Source organism: Artemia sp. Qi Xiang Cuo, chromosome 11 (assembly GCF_049724085.1).
Source record: "Artemia sp. Qi Xiang Cuo chromosome 11, ASM4972408v1, whole genome shotgun sequence".
Lineage (NCBI taxonomy): Eukaryota > Metazoa > Arthropoda > Branchiopoda > Anostraca > Artemiidae > Artemia > Artemia sp. Qi Xiang Cuo.
The window spans coordinates 43,716,085-43,732,629 of record NC_142804.1 but is presented as its reverse complement, the minus strand read 5'-3'; the positions used below and the strand labels follow the sequence as shown (position 1 = coordinate 43,732,629).

At 37.2% G+C, this 16,545-nt stretch overlaps 1 protein-coding gene across 3 annotated transcripts in view; it reads left to right on the top strand.

Annotated features, from left to right (window-relative positions):
* The window catches only part of LOC148947007 (histone-lysine N-methyltransferase eggless-like), a 66,798-nt gene that overhangs the window by 10,435 nt on the left and 39,818 nt on the right, over positions 1-16,545 (top strand). For all 3 annotated transcript variants that reach the window (XM_089096813.1, XM_089096811.1, XM_089096812.1), the window contains exons 3-5: positions 292-568; positions 7,274-7,371; positions 8,339-8,426. In XM_089096813.1, the coding sequence (XP_088952939.1) occupies positions 292-568; positions 7,274-7,371; positions 8,339-8,426 (463 nt within the window). The remainder of the gene's footprint in view (positions 1-291; positions 569-7,273; positions 7,372-8,338; positions 8,427-16,545) is intronic.

The window sequence follows — 16,545 nt, the reverse complement described above, 5'->3', positions numbered from 1 at the left end:
TGTGAGCCCCACCCCCCCCCCCCCCCAAAGTGGATCGCTCTTTCCGAACAGATTGCTGGGTTTTTAATTATACCATAGTTAAGTGAAAATACAATAAAATTCTCTTTTTTATTTTTATCTTGTTTTATTTTTATTTCTTTGATGCTAGGTTGGACCTAGGTGCTAGGTTTCTGTTATCGAAGCATTTTTGGTGATTCTTGGGCTTGTTATCTATAAAAATAAATTAGTATTAGTAATTGAATTGCTTTTGACCAACTCATTATCATTTATAATTGTTGTTATTTTTTATAGAAACTTTTGACCCTTGTGGAAGAAGGGAAATCTCTGTTCGACCATCACATAGAAAAACCTGTTGATGTTATTGACATAGACAGTGTGGAATTCATCTCCCTTGATGAAAATGTGGAACTTGTGAATGTTGAAGACTTGCCAAAATTTGAAGTTTTCAAAATGGAAGATGACAAAGATCCTAAAAAAATCATTGAAGAGTTTCTTGAAGGATATAAATTAGAATCTCTAACGGATCCTTGCTTAAAAAGTCTCAGGCAAGAGGTGAAAGAATGGAAAGGTACGTGCGTTTGTCAAACAAGCGAGCATTGTGCAGTTCAAATATTTGTTACACAATTAATATTTTCTCTGCAAATTACATAATCGCAATAAGCTTTAGGATATTGGTTCAATTTTTGAACAAGGGTGTCCAAATGCCTCAGTTCCCTGGTTGGAAAAGACTAAGTTCCTCTGTCTGGTTGGGGTTAACCCATAGAGATAGTATAGATAAATATACATGAAACCCAATATGTGGGACCTAGGATTTTTTAGTGAAGTGACGGGAGGGGGCAAAGAGTGAAAAAGGGGTTTACCTCCTGTGGAGTTTGCATAAACAATCTTAAATAAGATTAAGCCTGAGCTCCTAGCTTATGTCTGTTAGATTGCCCCTGGAATGAACGCGCCCACGAGGCGTACTGTTGTATCTTTAAGAGTTTTATTCCAGTCAAGTATTGCAAAATTGACCAAGAGGTTTTATTATTTTATTATAGTTAGTGTCTACAAAACAAAGTTCAACAAGTTTATTACAATGAGTGTCTACAGAACAAAGACTAAATGACGATTTTGTTCCCTGCAAAAATGTTTATTGCCATAAATTGAACAGATATAAATTTTTCTATGAACGAAAGGCTAAATCAAGCAGATTTTCTTGTGTTGTTGAACTTCTTAGTCTTCTAAGTCTGGAGAAGCTTCTTTAAGGGGTAGCAGTAGTTACAGACAATATCACAAGAAAAGCAAAAAGAAGTGAAATATTGGGAAGAGGTAGAGTCACGTTCTAGAAGAGAAAAGAAAACAACAACAAAAAAACCTTTTTATTATTAGAAACTTTTTTTTACTTCCTGTGCCAAGCTCTACCTCTCGCTTCAAGCATTCTGTGTTTGGTAGAATATCGTCATACTTGTATAAATCAATCAAAGACTCAAACTAAATGGTATTGGGATCCATAAAACCAATCTTAGAAGGGACAAGGATACCAATATGTGAACCCTCTGTTGAAATGCAATACTTTGTTTCAGCTGTGATATAAGGTTTTCTATAGAAGAAATAAATACAGATGTCTATAGTGAGCAAGTAGTTCAGGATCGTGCGAATGCAGCTATTGTTCTCCGACAAGTAATCTCAAGTCTAAAGTATTGGCACCGTCAAGTAAAGAATATAAAGCAGTAGCAGCATTTTTCTTGCATATCTCTTTCTCTGGAAAAGACTGTCAAATGACATCCAAATCCTAATTTAAGGACCTATTCTGTAATTAGGTATGAAATGGAATACCTAAATTAAGTTGTTATGTCAAAAATACATCCAAATTGCAATTGATTAAATGAAGAGTCTTGTACTAAAGAAGCGTTTGGCAGGAAAGCTCTTTTGCCACATGAAGAAACATCACAATTCGTGATGGTTCATAATAGTCATACACTGGGACGCTTTTGTTGACGTTTCTGCATTGCTAGTCTCCTCAATATCTTTAAGATAATACAGAATAGGTTCATTGAACTGAAGTAAGGTCGTAATTGAATTGCGGCGCTTGACCTTTATTTTTCCACAGAGTCTATTAGGTTCTGTTCTCGGGGATTCGGCAGGAATTCACTTATTTTTGTTTTTAGAGTCCGGACCGGGAATGGCAAAGTACTGCATAACTTGCAGGCTTATGGTAAGGCTCTGGAGAAATAGTTAGAAGCAGGCTAAAGTGCCTTTTGATACCATTTGCTCATAACGGCTTGAACATTACTGCGATGGACGCTCATTATTGCTACTCCATCGTAACTCTCACCTATAATCTCTTTCAGCTTAAGTCCAAGGCTTTCAAGAAAGTTAAAGAAACAAAACCAAAAAAATTCTCATAAGGGTTTCCAACAGAGGTGTGACGGACACTAACTGATAACTGCTAAGTATTGGAACCATCTCTCGCTTCTTCAACAGCGACTAAAATGTAAGGGCTTGCGTTTACTTCTTTGACAATGGGTTGCAGAAGAAGTTCTCCACGAGTGGTAACCAGACCATCTTTGAAGAACCCTATCAGTCTTTGGAGAAACCTATGAAGCATTTGCGACCGCCGAAAGAAAATTTTTGGTTAGATTTTCACCACTATGTCTGGCCCTCAGTAACAGATGAGCTTGGAAGTTGTCATCTTTATCAGGGGGTTCTGGTTCAGGGATTGAAATGGAACCGGAATCTTTCTTGCCCCGAAGAGCAAGCTAAAATATTATAGTTTCAGTAATTAGTTGCAGTTTTGGTGTTTTTTTTTCCCTCAATCTGCACTCTTCTTGCCTTGTCTATCTGATTTTAGATGCTATCGTGCCTTTTCTTCGAAACAGAAATAAATTTGTCTGCAGTTGCAATGCAGTTTTTGTGAAACTGTGGTTCTTGATTTATTATATATATATATATATATATATATATATATATATATATATATATATATATATATATATATATATATATATAATTTTTACTGTTTTGTATTAATATACAGAATTTTAATGTAATTTTTACTATTAATATACAGAATTTATACTATTTTTTATGAAAAAGAAAAAGTTTAGCGTATGGATGTACCCAAGAGTACTTGGTATTTCCAGTCTTATATTAGGCAGGTGATTTCCAAACAAAAGAGATATATCTATTCCTAAACCCAGGTAGTTATGATTAACAGATTCATTTAATGGTCAAGTTCTTCATAAGTTAGTCAGACATAGCTATATTATTGAACTTATTTACCCTACGATCATAATATTGGTTTCCATGCATTAAATTGCCAGTGTTGAGGCAATTTAAAGTTTCGGTTGGCGTAGCAGTGATTTCAGTGTGGAGATTAACTTGAGACTTTGTTGCAATGGTTAGAGCTGTGTTGCCTTCAATAGCGTAGTTGACTCATTTAATTTTTCAGAGTGAGTATAATGGGCACGTTAAGAATAATATAGGTTGTAAGATAGAACCTTCAGGGTATTCTGAATTATTGAATAAATATTTTTTTTGTCTAAGGTCTTATACACGAATAACTGAACGGCTGATACTGCTTCTAGTATAGGCAAACTAGAGTTTGACCCAAATCAAATCGCAACAGAAATTATTTTACACCATTTTGTAGAGAAAAAAAAGCTGAACAATATATCCAAAGTTGCACATTATAGGTGGACGCAAAACTATTTGTTTTTTTTTTTTTTGGTTTTCGTGTCAGTTTTTTCTTAAAAAAAATGATCTGTCGGTAAATGTTCGTTTTTCTAATACGATATGAAGTATTATCCCGATGTAAAATGAAGAGCTGAGCCGGAAAATCAAAGCAAATTTGATGTACAATGTACTAGAAAAAATTTTCATAATCATCAATATGTGATTTTACCCTTCTCATCGTTGTGACCTCTTTCACCAGCATAGGCAGCGCAATCGCGCTGCCTAAGTAAAGAACGATGTTGGCACAATGTATTATTTAATTTTTGTTCTAGACCAGAGCACTTCGTATCGAAGGAGTTGTCGTAGAAACTTCGAAAAGGGCTCATTTGATTGGAAATTGGAGTGGCTTGTGTCCTTTTTAATAGTCGAATGTGATTGGAAGGCAACTAACACCCCTTCCACGCCCACCATTTCCCCAAACACATTCAATCAAAATTTTGAGATAGCCATTTTGTTCAGCGCAGTTGATTTCCAGATAATGTTTTTGAGGAAGACACTCCCCCACAGCCCTCTGGGCAAGGGTTGTAAGTTATGCCCTGGGGGCATATAAGGTGTTTATAGAAAGCGTTGTTGCAGAAACTTCAAAAAGGGCTCGTTCGATTGGAAAGTCATAGGGCTAGTGCTCTTTTTAATAGTCGAAAGTGATTGGAGGGCAACTAACCCCCCTCTCACGCCCACCTTTTCCCCAAACATATCCAATCAAATTTTGAGATAGCCATTTTGTTCAACGTAATTGAAATTCTGGAAATTAGGTCTTTGAGGATGACATAAGTTCAGAATCGGGATCTCCACTCCATACCTGAACTTGGTAGAAAAGCCTGTAACTGTGGAATTTAGCCGCATCAGAATCTAGTGGTAACTGTTCTGGGCAGACGAGTGTGATTGCTGGAGTCACCTTCTTTTTAAAAATTTTTCTGTGGAGTTCATTCAGATTTCCCCCTTTTGATGAGCCATATATCTTGAGCAGAGCGTCTTCTCCAGCAACCCTTACTTCCTCCTTTGAAGCTGGCCTCAGCATAAAAACTGCAGCTGATATACGAAAATCGGCATCTGCCATTAGCTTCTTCGGAGCAAGGCCTTTTCCCACACTGTGAGTCCGGGAAGTAGAGTCACAGCCTAAGATGACGTTAGCAAAAAGAATCAGATTATATGTATCCTGCCCCACTTTATTTTTCAGTTTATGAGTACCATATTTGGGGAACTTTGTTCGACTTTGGTTCAGGTACAGGCAATAATTTCCTGCTAGATAAGTCTCCATGATTACATAATACAACCGAAAGATCAGTATCATCTCCAATGACGGCAGTGTCGTAATACCGGGAAGAATCAACAGTAGCTTGCTCAATTGGGACATCTGCATCATTTGGTGCCTGGACTACGACAAAGCCCTTTGATCGGAGATAAACAGAGATAAACAGCCTCTGCGCAGATAAACCTGGCTTTCTTTTTCTTGCAGGACAAGAACTCATCCTTTTTTTTACCTTCAGCTGCATATCTGATGTGATGAAGATCTCACGGCTGATTATACGACTTCTCTTCGATTTGGGCCATATCCTTTATGGTAGCTCCGTCATCGTAGCCGTCGAACACAATAGTGGTAGACGGATACTTTTGGGTCGCGTAAGTTGCATAATGGTCAAGGATTTCGGAGTATCGTTCGTTTTTGGCCCATGGAATTCTGTGCAGAAGAGTTCCACCGTCGATGATGTATCGAATGCCTTTCGGAAGGGGAGTAGAGTGCTCCTCAAGATTGCAAGCCTGTGCTATAGCCTTGACAAACTTTTGCTTGTTCGGAGACCGGAGCATGCAAGAACTGTCAAAAAGTGATGCCGGGAAGGAATACATGTTGAAAGTACTCAGATTCCGTGAGATTGATCCTCTTTGCTAGCGTGATGAACCTCTGAAAAAGGAGAGTGGGGTCCAGTCTTTTGCAATCTCCACCTGCATTCTGCTTTGTAGTAATTTGAACTGTCTATTGTTTTCGTCGAAACGTAAAATCAGCAACCTGCTTTCCAAACACGGAGTCAATGATTTTTAAGCCTAAATCTCTAGCAGATTCAACGTTGACAGGTTCGTAGGCTGTCAGACCGTTGGTGATGGTTCGTGGTTGAAGATCTCCGTTAAATGGTGATTCTTTTGTTCTAGGAAATCAATAATGATCTTGGTCTCTTTACAATCTCTTAGCTGCCTCGGCTCGGACGTTTCCTTATGTTGTTCACTAGTTCCATAGGAAACCAGGGACATACCCTCCATCAGAACATTTAGTGCAGAGCAGACTGGTCGAGACGGAACCCATAAAGACCTTTGAACCTCTTTCATACCACTTCCATCGTTAAGGCCACCAGCCGTTTTGAGACAACGCATGAGCTCCTGCTCAATGACAAGATCCGTGGAGAGCACAGCCCAGAATCTATTAGAATGTCTGATCAAATGCATCCCATTTTGGAAGGCTTGATAAACGGCACGATGGGTTTCTTGGAGCTTGACCATTCGCTGGATGTAAAGATGGCAGGATTTTGTGTAATTGTTGTGCCCAGATGCTACCAGATAAGGTAGTATGTCAGAGGTGGATTTTAACTAGAGATCCCATGACCCAGATTGTTCTACTCTTAAGAAATTTCGCAGTACGGATACCATAGTATTGGAATCACAGTTTTGAGGTTCTATACTGGAGCAGTTCCAGTCTCTCCTATTGATAAAAGTACATATTGATGAATATGAAATGGATTTTCTAGTAGACATTACATTAGGCTAATTTGAAATTTTAGATCAACTTAACATTTTATCTTAGATTATTTGCCCTTCTAACAGCATGGCAAAAAAGAAGTAGCAGCGATGAGAAGATTGAAATAACACGTTGATAATAAGAAAACTTCTTACTCATAAATTGTAAATCAAATTTGCTTTCATTTTCGGGCTCAGCTCTTCATTTTACACCGGGACGATACTACATATTCAGAAAAATGAACATTTACCGACAGTTATTTTTTTTAGAAAAACTTAAAAACTGACACAAAAAGCAAAAAAAAAAAAACTAGTTTTGCGTTGGCCTAGAATGTGCAACTTTGGATATGTTGTTAAGCTTTTTTTTCTACATTTTTATGATATAAAAATCATTTCTGTTGCAATTTGTTTGGGGTCGACCCATATTTTTGGCTAGGTTGCCTGTGCTACTCCTCGGTTAATCAGCAGTTTCTGACTTCATATCGAAGATTAGACAAATGATTTTCTTTTCTTCTAAATACCGAACTACATTATCTTAGATAGAGTTTTTGAATGCCTTTGACAGTGAGAAATGGGTAGCTGTATGTCTTTATTTATATACATGAACTTTCGTACCGTTTTAAAAATTGAAAGTATTTCCAATGCTTCCAATATCGTAGCCAGAAATCAACCTGTTATATTTATTCTAGTAGGCTATATTTGTTTATTGAAATGCAAATTTGCTGTGGAATTATCAATAAATTTTCAGCGTTTTTTTTTCTTTTTTTTCAAATTGCTCTTCGTTTTTCAATATACTTTCTTATATTAAACGGACTAATTAATTATTTCTCCATAGAAATGATTGCTAAGCAACAGCAGATTATGGCAGAAATGGATATGTCCTTGAATGAAACAATACGTGCCCATAACAGGATGCTTGGGAATCACTATACTGTAAGTGGTCTGTTTCAATTCATTAGAATTTGCTCTTCAGTCTTTCTAATAAGCGTGAGCTCCTGAAACATGTTTATTTCTTAGGAAAACGTTTATTTCTTAGGAACTATATAGTAGCAAATGGAGAGTTGTATTGCAAAAAAACACGTAATTTGTAATTATATAACCTATTGGACCGAAATGCATTATGTGCTATTTTTGAGGTATATGTTTGATAAACTCAAAGGCGAGTTAGACAATTCAAGCTGGTACGCAATAGGGGGGGGGGGCGCGGGGATGGATTATTGATTACCTCCTTAAACTTTTATGAAGATCTCAGTGGAAACGGTCTCTTTTCATAATTCCCTATGAATTCACCCTCCAAAGTTGATCCCATTATAGACAAAAAACGGAAAATAATTCCACTTAGCCATCTTAAGTGCACATAAAAATAAAAATTGACCTCCAAAAGAAGTCAAATAAAGAAATAAGACGGAGAAACCACAAATACTGAGAAAGTACGTGGAAGCTACTGTTCCAAGATTTTCGTTATGTCTGTGTTTTTTCAATTTCTGTACCTTCACTAAAAAGTTATGACAGGTCGTTTTCTGTGGAGACTACATTTGCTTCATCGTAAAAGACAAATTTACATGGGTTACCAAAAGCCCGGAGAACCAGCGCAAAATCAAAATCTGTGTTTTTCCTTAGAGAGAAAGAGAGAGAGAGAGAGAGAGAGAGAGAGAGAGAGAGAGAGAGAGAGAGAGAGAGAGAGAGAGAGAGAGAGAGAGAGAGAGAGAGAGAGAGAGAGAGAGAGAGAGAGAGAGAGAGAGAGAGAGAGAGAGAGAGAGAGAGAGAGAGAGAGAGAGAGAGAGAGAGAGAAAGAGAGAGAGAGAGAGAGAAAACCTTATTTCTCTTCTAGGGATCCGTTTAATTTTACTCTTAAATTGTATAATATAAGTTGTTAAAGTTACTGAAAAGTTTGTTTCAGGGAAGCGTCCCGGGAATATCAATCGATGGTGATCGTGTTGTTGAATTAAGTGCTAGCGACGATAGTCAAGATTTTTGTGGAATTTTCGGTAAGTAGCTGGTTTAAATTGAACTGGTTCAAACGTAAATAAATAATAATAGCAATAAAAAAGTACAACAAAGCTTTATACTAGAAGAATCCCTCATCAAGTGGGCACAATGTATTATTTATTTCTTTTGCTTTTCATCAAGGCACTTCGAATAGAATCAGTTCTCCCCACTTTGGAAGGGAGTGCTTCTCTTACTTAAGCAGTATAATAGCGCTGCCTAAGTAAAGAGGGAAGTGGGCACAATCTATTATAATTTTTTTTTTTCACCAAGGTACTTTGTATAGAAGGAGCTGTCGCAGAATCTTGGGAAGGAGCTTATTCGATTGAAAATTGAAAGTTCTAGTGCCCTTTTTAAGAGTCAAAAGGAATCGGAGGGCAACCAATGTCCCTCCCATGCCTGTTTATTCCCCAGACATCAAATAAAATTTTGGGATAGTCATATTGTTCAGCATAGTTGAAACGTCTGATAATTGTGTCTCTCGGGATGTCATCCCCCCAGCTGTCTGGGTAAGGACTAAGTTATGCAATTCGCCCATTGTTTAGATATAGTATTTTGTTTTTGACAAAGGGGGGCATGCTTGACCATTGGTGTCCAAAAAGGGCAAGAGCATTTAGGTGAAGCCTTCAGAGAATGTTTGAGGGGAGTGTTGAACTAAATCAAAACACACTATGTGCATGCAGGTTGTTAAAAGAGCGTGACTCGGGAGTGACTGAGGGTATTGTGGATACAGATTGTCCAAACGGCGTATCAGCAATATCTTAGGAATGCCTTAGTGTATCAAGCTGAAATTTCCATGGCATGAGGAGGGGGATGTTCAACTGGCCCAAAGGCAATATGTGCATACTACTGCTGCCACTAATACTACTGCTATTACTGTTACTACTATTACTTCTAATACAACACTACTACTACTACTACTACTATGGTACTAGTGCTTCTAAGACTTAGGGTATGAAGGCGGAAATTTTAGAGAATATTGAGGGGAAAGTTGAACTAAACTAAAACACACTATGTGCATGCAGATTGGCAAAAAGCGCGTATCTCAGGAATGGCTTAGGGTATTAAGTTGGAATTTTCAGGGAATGCTGAGGAGGATGATCAATTGACCAAAAGGCAATACGTGCACGCCCCTGCTAATACTGCTATCAACACTACTACTACTCCAACTACTACTTCTATTGCAAACTCCTACTAAGGCTAAGAGTATTAAAATAAAAATTTCAGGGAATGTTGAGGTTGGAAGTTAAACCAAGTTAAAATACAAATATGGGCATACAGGTTGTCAAAAGGGCATATTGGGAATATCTTAGCAACGGCTTATTCTATCAAACTTTCGGGGCTTGATGAGGGGGAGGTTAAACCAAAAGGCATTATATGCATACTATTACTACTACTACCGGTATCACTACTACTGTGACTGCTGTTACAACTAAGGGTAAGGGCATGAAGATGAAAATTTAATGGAATATTAAGGGGGAAGTTGAACTGAATCTAAACACTCTGTTTGCATGCAGGTTGTCAAAAGGGCGTACCGGCAATATCTTAGGAATGGCTTGGAGTATGAAGTTGAAAGTTACAGAGCTCGTTGTGCGGGATGTTGAACTAACTAAAAGATAATATTTGCATGCTATTACTACTACTTCTACTACTGCTACTACTATTGCTGCTGATACTATCACTACTGCTACTAAGGCTAAGGGTATTAAGATGAAAATCTCAAGGAACGTTGAAACAGTGTGGGACTAAATCAAAATAAACTATTTGCATGAAGGTTGTCAAAAAAACGTATACTAAATGCCCCAGGAACTGTTTACGGTATTAAGTTATAACTTCGGCTTGTGCTGTGGGGGATGTTGAAACAAACTAAAGATGCTATGTGCATATTGCTGTTAAGACTACTACTACTGCTAAAACTATAGCTACTGCTGAAGCTAAAGGTATTAAGGCGAAGCTTTCAGGTAATGCTTAGGGGGATGTTGAACTGAATCAAAACATATTGTGAGCATATAGATTGTCAAAAGGATGTACCAGCAGTATCTTAGGAAGGGCTTAGATTATTGAGTTGAAACTTCCAGGGTATATTACTACTACTGCGGTTTTCGCAACTAGTGAGGCTAATGGTATTAAGGTGAAACTTTCAGGGAATGTTTAGGGAGAATTTCAACTGAGTAAAAAAAACTATGTATATAGGTTTTCAAAAGGGCATATAAGAAATATCTTAGGAATGGCTTAGAGTATTAAGTTAAAAATTTCAGGGTATGTTTAGGGGAATGTTGAACTAACGAAAAAGAACTATTTGAATGTTACTACGATTGCTTCTAATTGTGAAACGGGGCAACTATTAGTGATAAGGAAAGAATTAATGAGAGATGGGCTGAACATGTTGAGAATGTGTTAAATCGGGGTAGAGTTACAGGAAAAGATATGGAGAAAAAGTTTGTGACACCTTGGATGTATGAAGTAACATTTAATTTGTGAGGAAGAATTAGTGACAGTACTAAAAGGATTAAAAAATAATAAGGTCCCAGGTGCTGATAGTGTGGTAAATGAGTTTCTTAATTAAGGTGGATATGAGATTAGAAAATACGTTACTGAAGATTATGAACATGATTTTCGAAAAAGGGGAAGTACATGGTGATTTTAGGGAAACCCTAATTAGACCCCTTTACAAGAAAGCAGACAAGAGTGAGTGTGGTAATTATAGAGCCATTAGCCTGTTTTTTATTGATAGCAAATTACTTAGTATGATGATACTTTTTGGACTTAGAGAAGATATAGACAAAGTTTTAAGAGAAGAATAGTGTGGTTTTAGGAAGGCTATGGGATCTGTCAACCAAATATTCACTCTTCGGTTAATAATTTGAGAAGTGCCTGAGTCATCAAACACCTTCAATCTTCAGTTTTATAGATTATTTGTAAGCGTTTGATTCAGCGGATAGAAGACCTTTAGCGAAGGCATATCCTTGTGTGGTATACCAGACAAATACATTAAAGTGATTAGTGCTATTTACGAGAATAACACCGCTGCGGTTAAGGTAGGAAATGAGGTTAGTAGCTAGTTTCGTATTAAATCCGGAGTTAGAAGGGTTGTGTTCTATCCTCATTTATATGGGTCATTTTTATGGGCGTTGTCTTAAGGAGTATAGGAAAGGCAATGGGAAAACACGGAATTAATTGGGGAAAAAAAATTTCTGGACCTTGATTATCCTGATGATTGAAGCATCCTAGATGAAAGTGTGAATAAATGAATGAAATTTCAGAGGTTTTGCGAGATCAGGGTGCTAGAATAGGTTTGAAAATTAATGTTAAGAAGACTAAGTCGCTAAGGCTAGGAATAGGTGAAGATGAAAAGGTGACGTTGTGTAACGAAAAGATCGATCAGGTGGGAAGCTTCACTTACCTCGGCAGTATCATAGGCAGCGCAATTGCGCTGCCTAAGTAATGAACGGTGTTGGCACAATGAATTATTTATTTTTTGTTTTCTTCCATACCAGGGCACTTCATATCGAAGAAGTTGTCGTTGAAACTTCGAAAGGGGCTCATTCGATCGGAAATTGGAGTGGCTAGTGCCCCTTTTAATAGTCGAAAGTGATTGGAAGGCAACTAACACCCTCTCTATACCAACCATGTCCCGAAATACATTCAATGAAAAATTTTAGACAACCTTTTTGTTCAGCGCAGTTAATTTCCACAGAGATCTTAAGTTTTGGACGAGGACACTCCACCACAGCCCTCAGGGCAAGGGTTGTAAGTTATGCCCCGAGGACGCATAATGTTTTTAAAGAAAGTGTTGTCGTAGAAACTACAAAAAAGACTCGTTCGATATGGAATTGAAAGGGCTAGTGCCCTTTTTAATAGTCAAAAGTGATTGGAGGGTAACTAACCCCCCTCTAACGCCCACCTTTTCCTCAAACACATCTAATCGAAATTTTGAGATAGCCATTTTTTTCAACGTTGTTTAAAGTTCTGGAAACTAGGTCTTTGAGGATGACACCCCCCCTCCCCACAGCCCTCAGGGCAAGGGTTGTAAGTTATGCCCTGGGGGCATATAAGGTTTTTAAAGAAAGTGTTGTCGTAGAAGCTTCAAAAAGGGCTCATTCGATTGGAAATTGAAATGGCTAGTTCCCTTTTTAATAGTCGAAAGTGATTGGAAGTCAACTTACACCCCTTCCACGCCAACCATTTCCCAAAAGACATCCAATAAAAATTTTGAGATAGCCATTTTATTCCACGCAGTTGGAAGAAAGTGGAAGTTCTGGAAATTATACCTTTGAGCAGGACACTCCCCCCACAGTCTTCAGGGCAAGGATTATAAATTATGCCCTAAGGGCATATAAGGTTTTTATTGAAATCTTTGTCGTAGAAGCTTGAAAAAGGGCTCATTCGATTGGAAATTCAAAGGGCTAGTGCCCGTGCTGAGAGCAACTGACTCCCCTCTCACGCCCACCTTTTCCCCAGACCCATCAATGAAAATTTTTAGATAGCCATTTTATTCAACGTAGTTGAAAGTTTTGAAAATTAGGTCTTTAAGGATGACAACCTCCCCCCCCCCCCATAGCCCTCTGGGCAATGGTTGCAAGACATGCCCTGGGGGCATATAGGGTTTTTATTGAAAGCGATGTTGTAGAAACTTTAATAAGGGCTCACTCGATTGAAAATTGGAAGGACCAGTGCCCTTTGTATTGGTCGAAAGGGATGGAAAGGCAAGTATCCCCCCTCTCACGCCCATCATTTCCCCAAACACATCCAATCAAAATTTTGATATCTTCTGCTTTTACCATCTTCACTACACCCACCGTCCTTACTAATAATTAATTAAAAAATACTTTTTCCACAAAATAAGTTTTCAAAGAAAAGTAAAGAACTCCATTAAAACAAAAATGAGCAAAAATAAAATCAAATAATCTACTATGCGTGAAACTACCACAAATCAACATCGATAAATAAATGAAACCCAAAACGAGCAGAAACTAGCATGCACACTGAAAAAAAAATACAAATGAATGTGCATCGTCAGTTTAATATGCATATACTGATATTTAGAAATCAAAATGTTAATATTATTTGATTTATTAAAGTTATAAAAGTAAAAACGTTTATATCTTTTCAGTAAAGTGCAAATTATGTTCTGGCCTTGGGAAGGCATAGGGGTTTTGAGCCCTACTCATGTTAATTTCTGCTCGTTTTGTGTTTGACTGGGTTATTTATTGTAATTTCTGATCGTTTTGGGTTTCATTTGTTTATCGATACATACCCAAAACGAACCGTAGGCAATGTCTCTGGAGCACATCTAGCAAATTCTTCTCCGTTTTTTGGATCGCCCACGCTTCAGAACCATGCTTGACCACAGTCATTACTTTAGTTTCTAATATTCTAATCCTGGTTCGGAGACTTATCTTCCTATTCTTCCAAACTTTTTTCAACTGTCAAAAAGCTATTAATAAGACTTAAAGGAAAAATTTTGGGTTAAGGGTGTTAAGGAAAAATTTTCAGGAAATGTTGAGGGGTATGTTGAATTAAGTTGAAACACGATATGAGTATGCAGGCTGTCAAAAAGCCGTATCCAGCAGTCAAGAACGGCTTAGAGTATTAGGCTGAATCTTTCTGGACATGTCGTGTGGTATGTTGAACAAATAAAATGCACTATGTGTATACTACTACTTCTGGCAGTAGTAGTACTAAGTACTGCTATTAGTACTACTATTACTAAGGCTAATGGTATTAATGTGAAGCTTTCAGGTACTATTGAGGAGGATGTTGGGCTAAGTAAAACATATTATGTGTATGCAGGTTATCAAAAGGACGTTTCAGCAACATCTCAGAAACGGACCAAAGTATTAAGTTGAAACTATCACTAACACTGCCCCTAATTTTCCTACTATTACTTCTGCTACTATGTCTACTACTATTGCTAATGCTAAGGATATTAGTTAAAATTTCAGGGAACGGTGAGGGCAGTTTTGAACTGAACCGAAACACGCTAACTGTATGTGGGTTATCAAAGGGGTGTATTAGAAATATCCCAGCACACCTTAGGGTATTAAGCTGAAACTCCCAGGGCTATGAATATTACTGTAGTAAAGGGCTGTTTATCTGGCTCCTATAGGGCTGTTTATCTGGCTCCTATGGGGTACGGTCTTAAGGTGACTAATACTAGGGTAGCGTTTCACTTAGGTTTGGCCTGACTAATTATACTAGACGTGCCTACTGGGCATAGATGAGAAGAACAAATAAATGTTATAAAGAGGCTTGGTATAAATATGATTACTTTTATTTAACGTCACATACAACGGTATAATGGTCTGGCTATATGTATGTGCTTCTGGGACTAATTGTCCCTTAGAATATAAAGAACACAAAGATATGAATATAGCTATAAGATTGTTGAGGACACTTATGATTCCAAAGCAATCCTAAGTAAAAAGGGCCTGAGATCTCCCTAGAATTATAAGATAAAAGTTGCTAGATACAATAAAATGTACCTTTTACATCTTATGGTCAACCGTGCCTTCCTGGGGCACACCTGTGCATACGCTAAGACGTGGTTATTTCTCAGTTCTTGAATGCCCACACATATCCTGGTTTTACAAGACCTGCGGTACTTTATGGTTAATTTTCAAACTCTTATCTTAGTAAAGTGGTATTTTCAAGACTTAATTATTTTATTTTGCGTCATAGAATTTGATTTCCAGTTATATAAATTTCTGACTTAATTGGTCAGCTTACCACAGTACTGCCACTTTTGCAACCACTACTGCTATTATTGAATTAAATCAAAATAGCTGAAGTGCATCCAGGTGGCCAAAATAGACCAGGTTGTGTAGATATCCAGGCGGGATATCTTAGGACTAGAATAGAGTATAGAGTAAAATCTTTCAGGAAAAGTTTATGTTGCTTTAAAATTAAATCAAAAGGCACTATGTACATGCTGGTTGTCAATAAGACGTATCAGTAAAATCTTAAGGACGACTGAGCTTATTAAGTTGAAACTTTCAGAGCTATTGCTACTTCTGCTCTTACTATTCTTATTGAAAATGGTGCAAGTGCATCCAGGTTGTCAAAATAGTATAGATAAAATTTCTTAGGAATAAAATAGGGTATTATGTTTTATTTTTCAGGGAGAGTTGAGGAGGTTTAAAACTAAATGAAAAGACACTATGTGACTCCAGATTTTCAGAAGGGTTTACATTACTTAAAATTTTGGAAAATTTTTATCCAATATATAAATAACGCACCAAAATCTGGATTCTTATTGAGAAAAACCGAATAGATTTAGATATTCCCTTCTTTACCAAGTAAAAAGACAATTTCAATAAAAAACGAACAAAAATAAATTATTCCACAAAAGAAATTTTTCAAAAAAAGTAAAGAGCTACATTAAACCAAAGGTGAGCAGAAATAAAGTCAAATAATTTTTAAAGCGATAAACTACTGTAAATCACCATCAATAAATAAATGAAACCCAAAACCCTGCCGTAAGAATTTTCTTGAATCAAGTCTTCGTAAATTGAAATCTTTTTTTAATGCAGTCGGATCACTCACATCGGATCATAATTGCTTTTGACTCGATTGTCATCATAACAAAAAACGTTAAATACGATGATCAAGCCAGGGTATAGTCTTAGTCAAATGCATTAGAAAGTCAAAAGGCCTAGAATTATCCAGGTACACTTTAGGTGGCAGTTTTACGCACTTAGGTACCAATTATATTTCGTAGTCATTTAGATTTTACCTCTACTGTTAATACGATATTTGTGGTATCAAAAGGCCTCAATCTGGATATGTTTGCAAGGTGTTGCTAGTAATCCCTTTTGTGTACGCCGTGGTGTTAAAGAAGGTGGTAAAGAAGGGACCATGGTAGTACTAACTATCCATGGTAATAGTTAATGGTTATCTAGTTTGTTGAGAGACAAAAAATTTCGTATAAAATGGTTGTCTACATAAAGTTGAGAACGTTAGTTCTTGGATCTCGACTAAAATTATTTGGAAGTAGCAGTGAATGCCCTAGTTATGTCTTTTAGATGACAAGATTGATTCTACCTCGGTGGGGGGGGGGATTTGGGCCCATTTGGCCCCTCCAATTATACGATATATATCGAACATGCTAGAATATTTGAA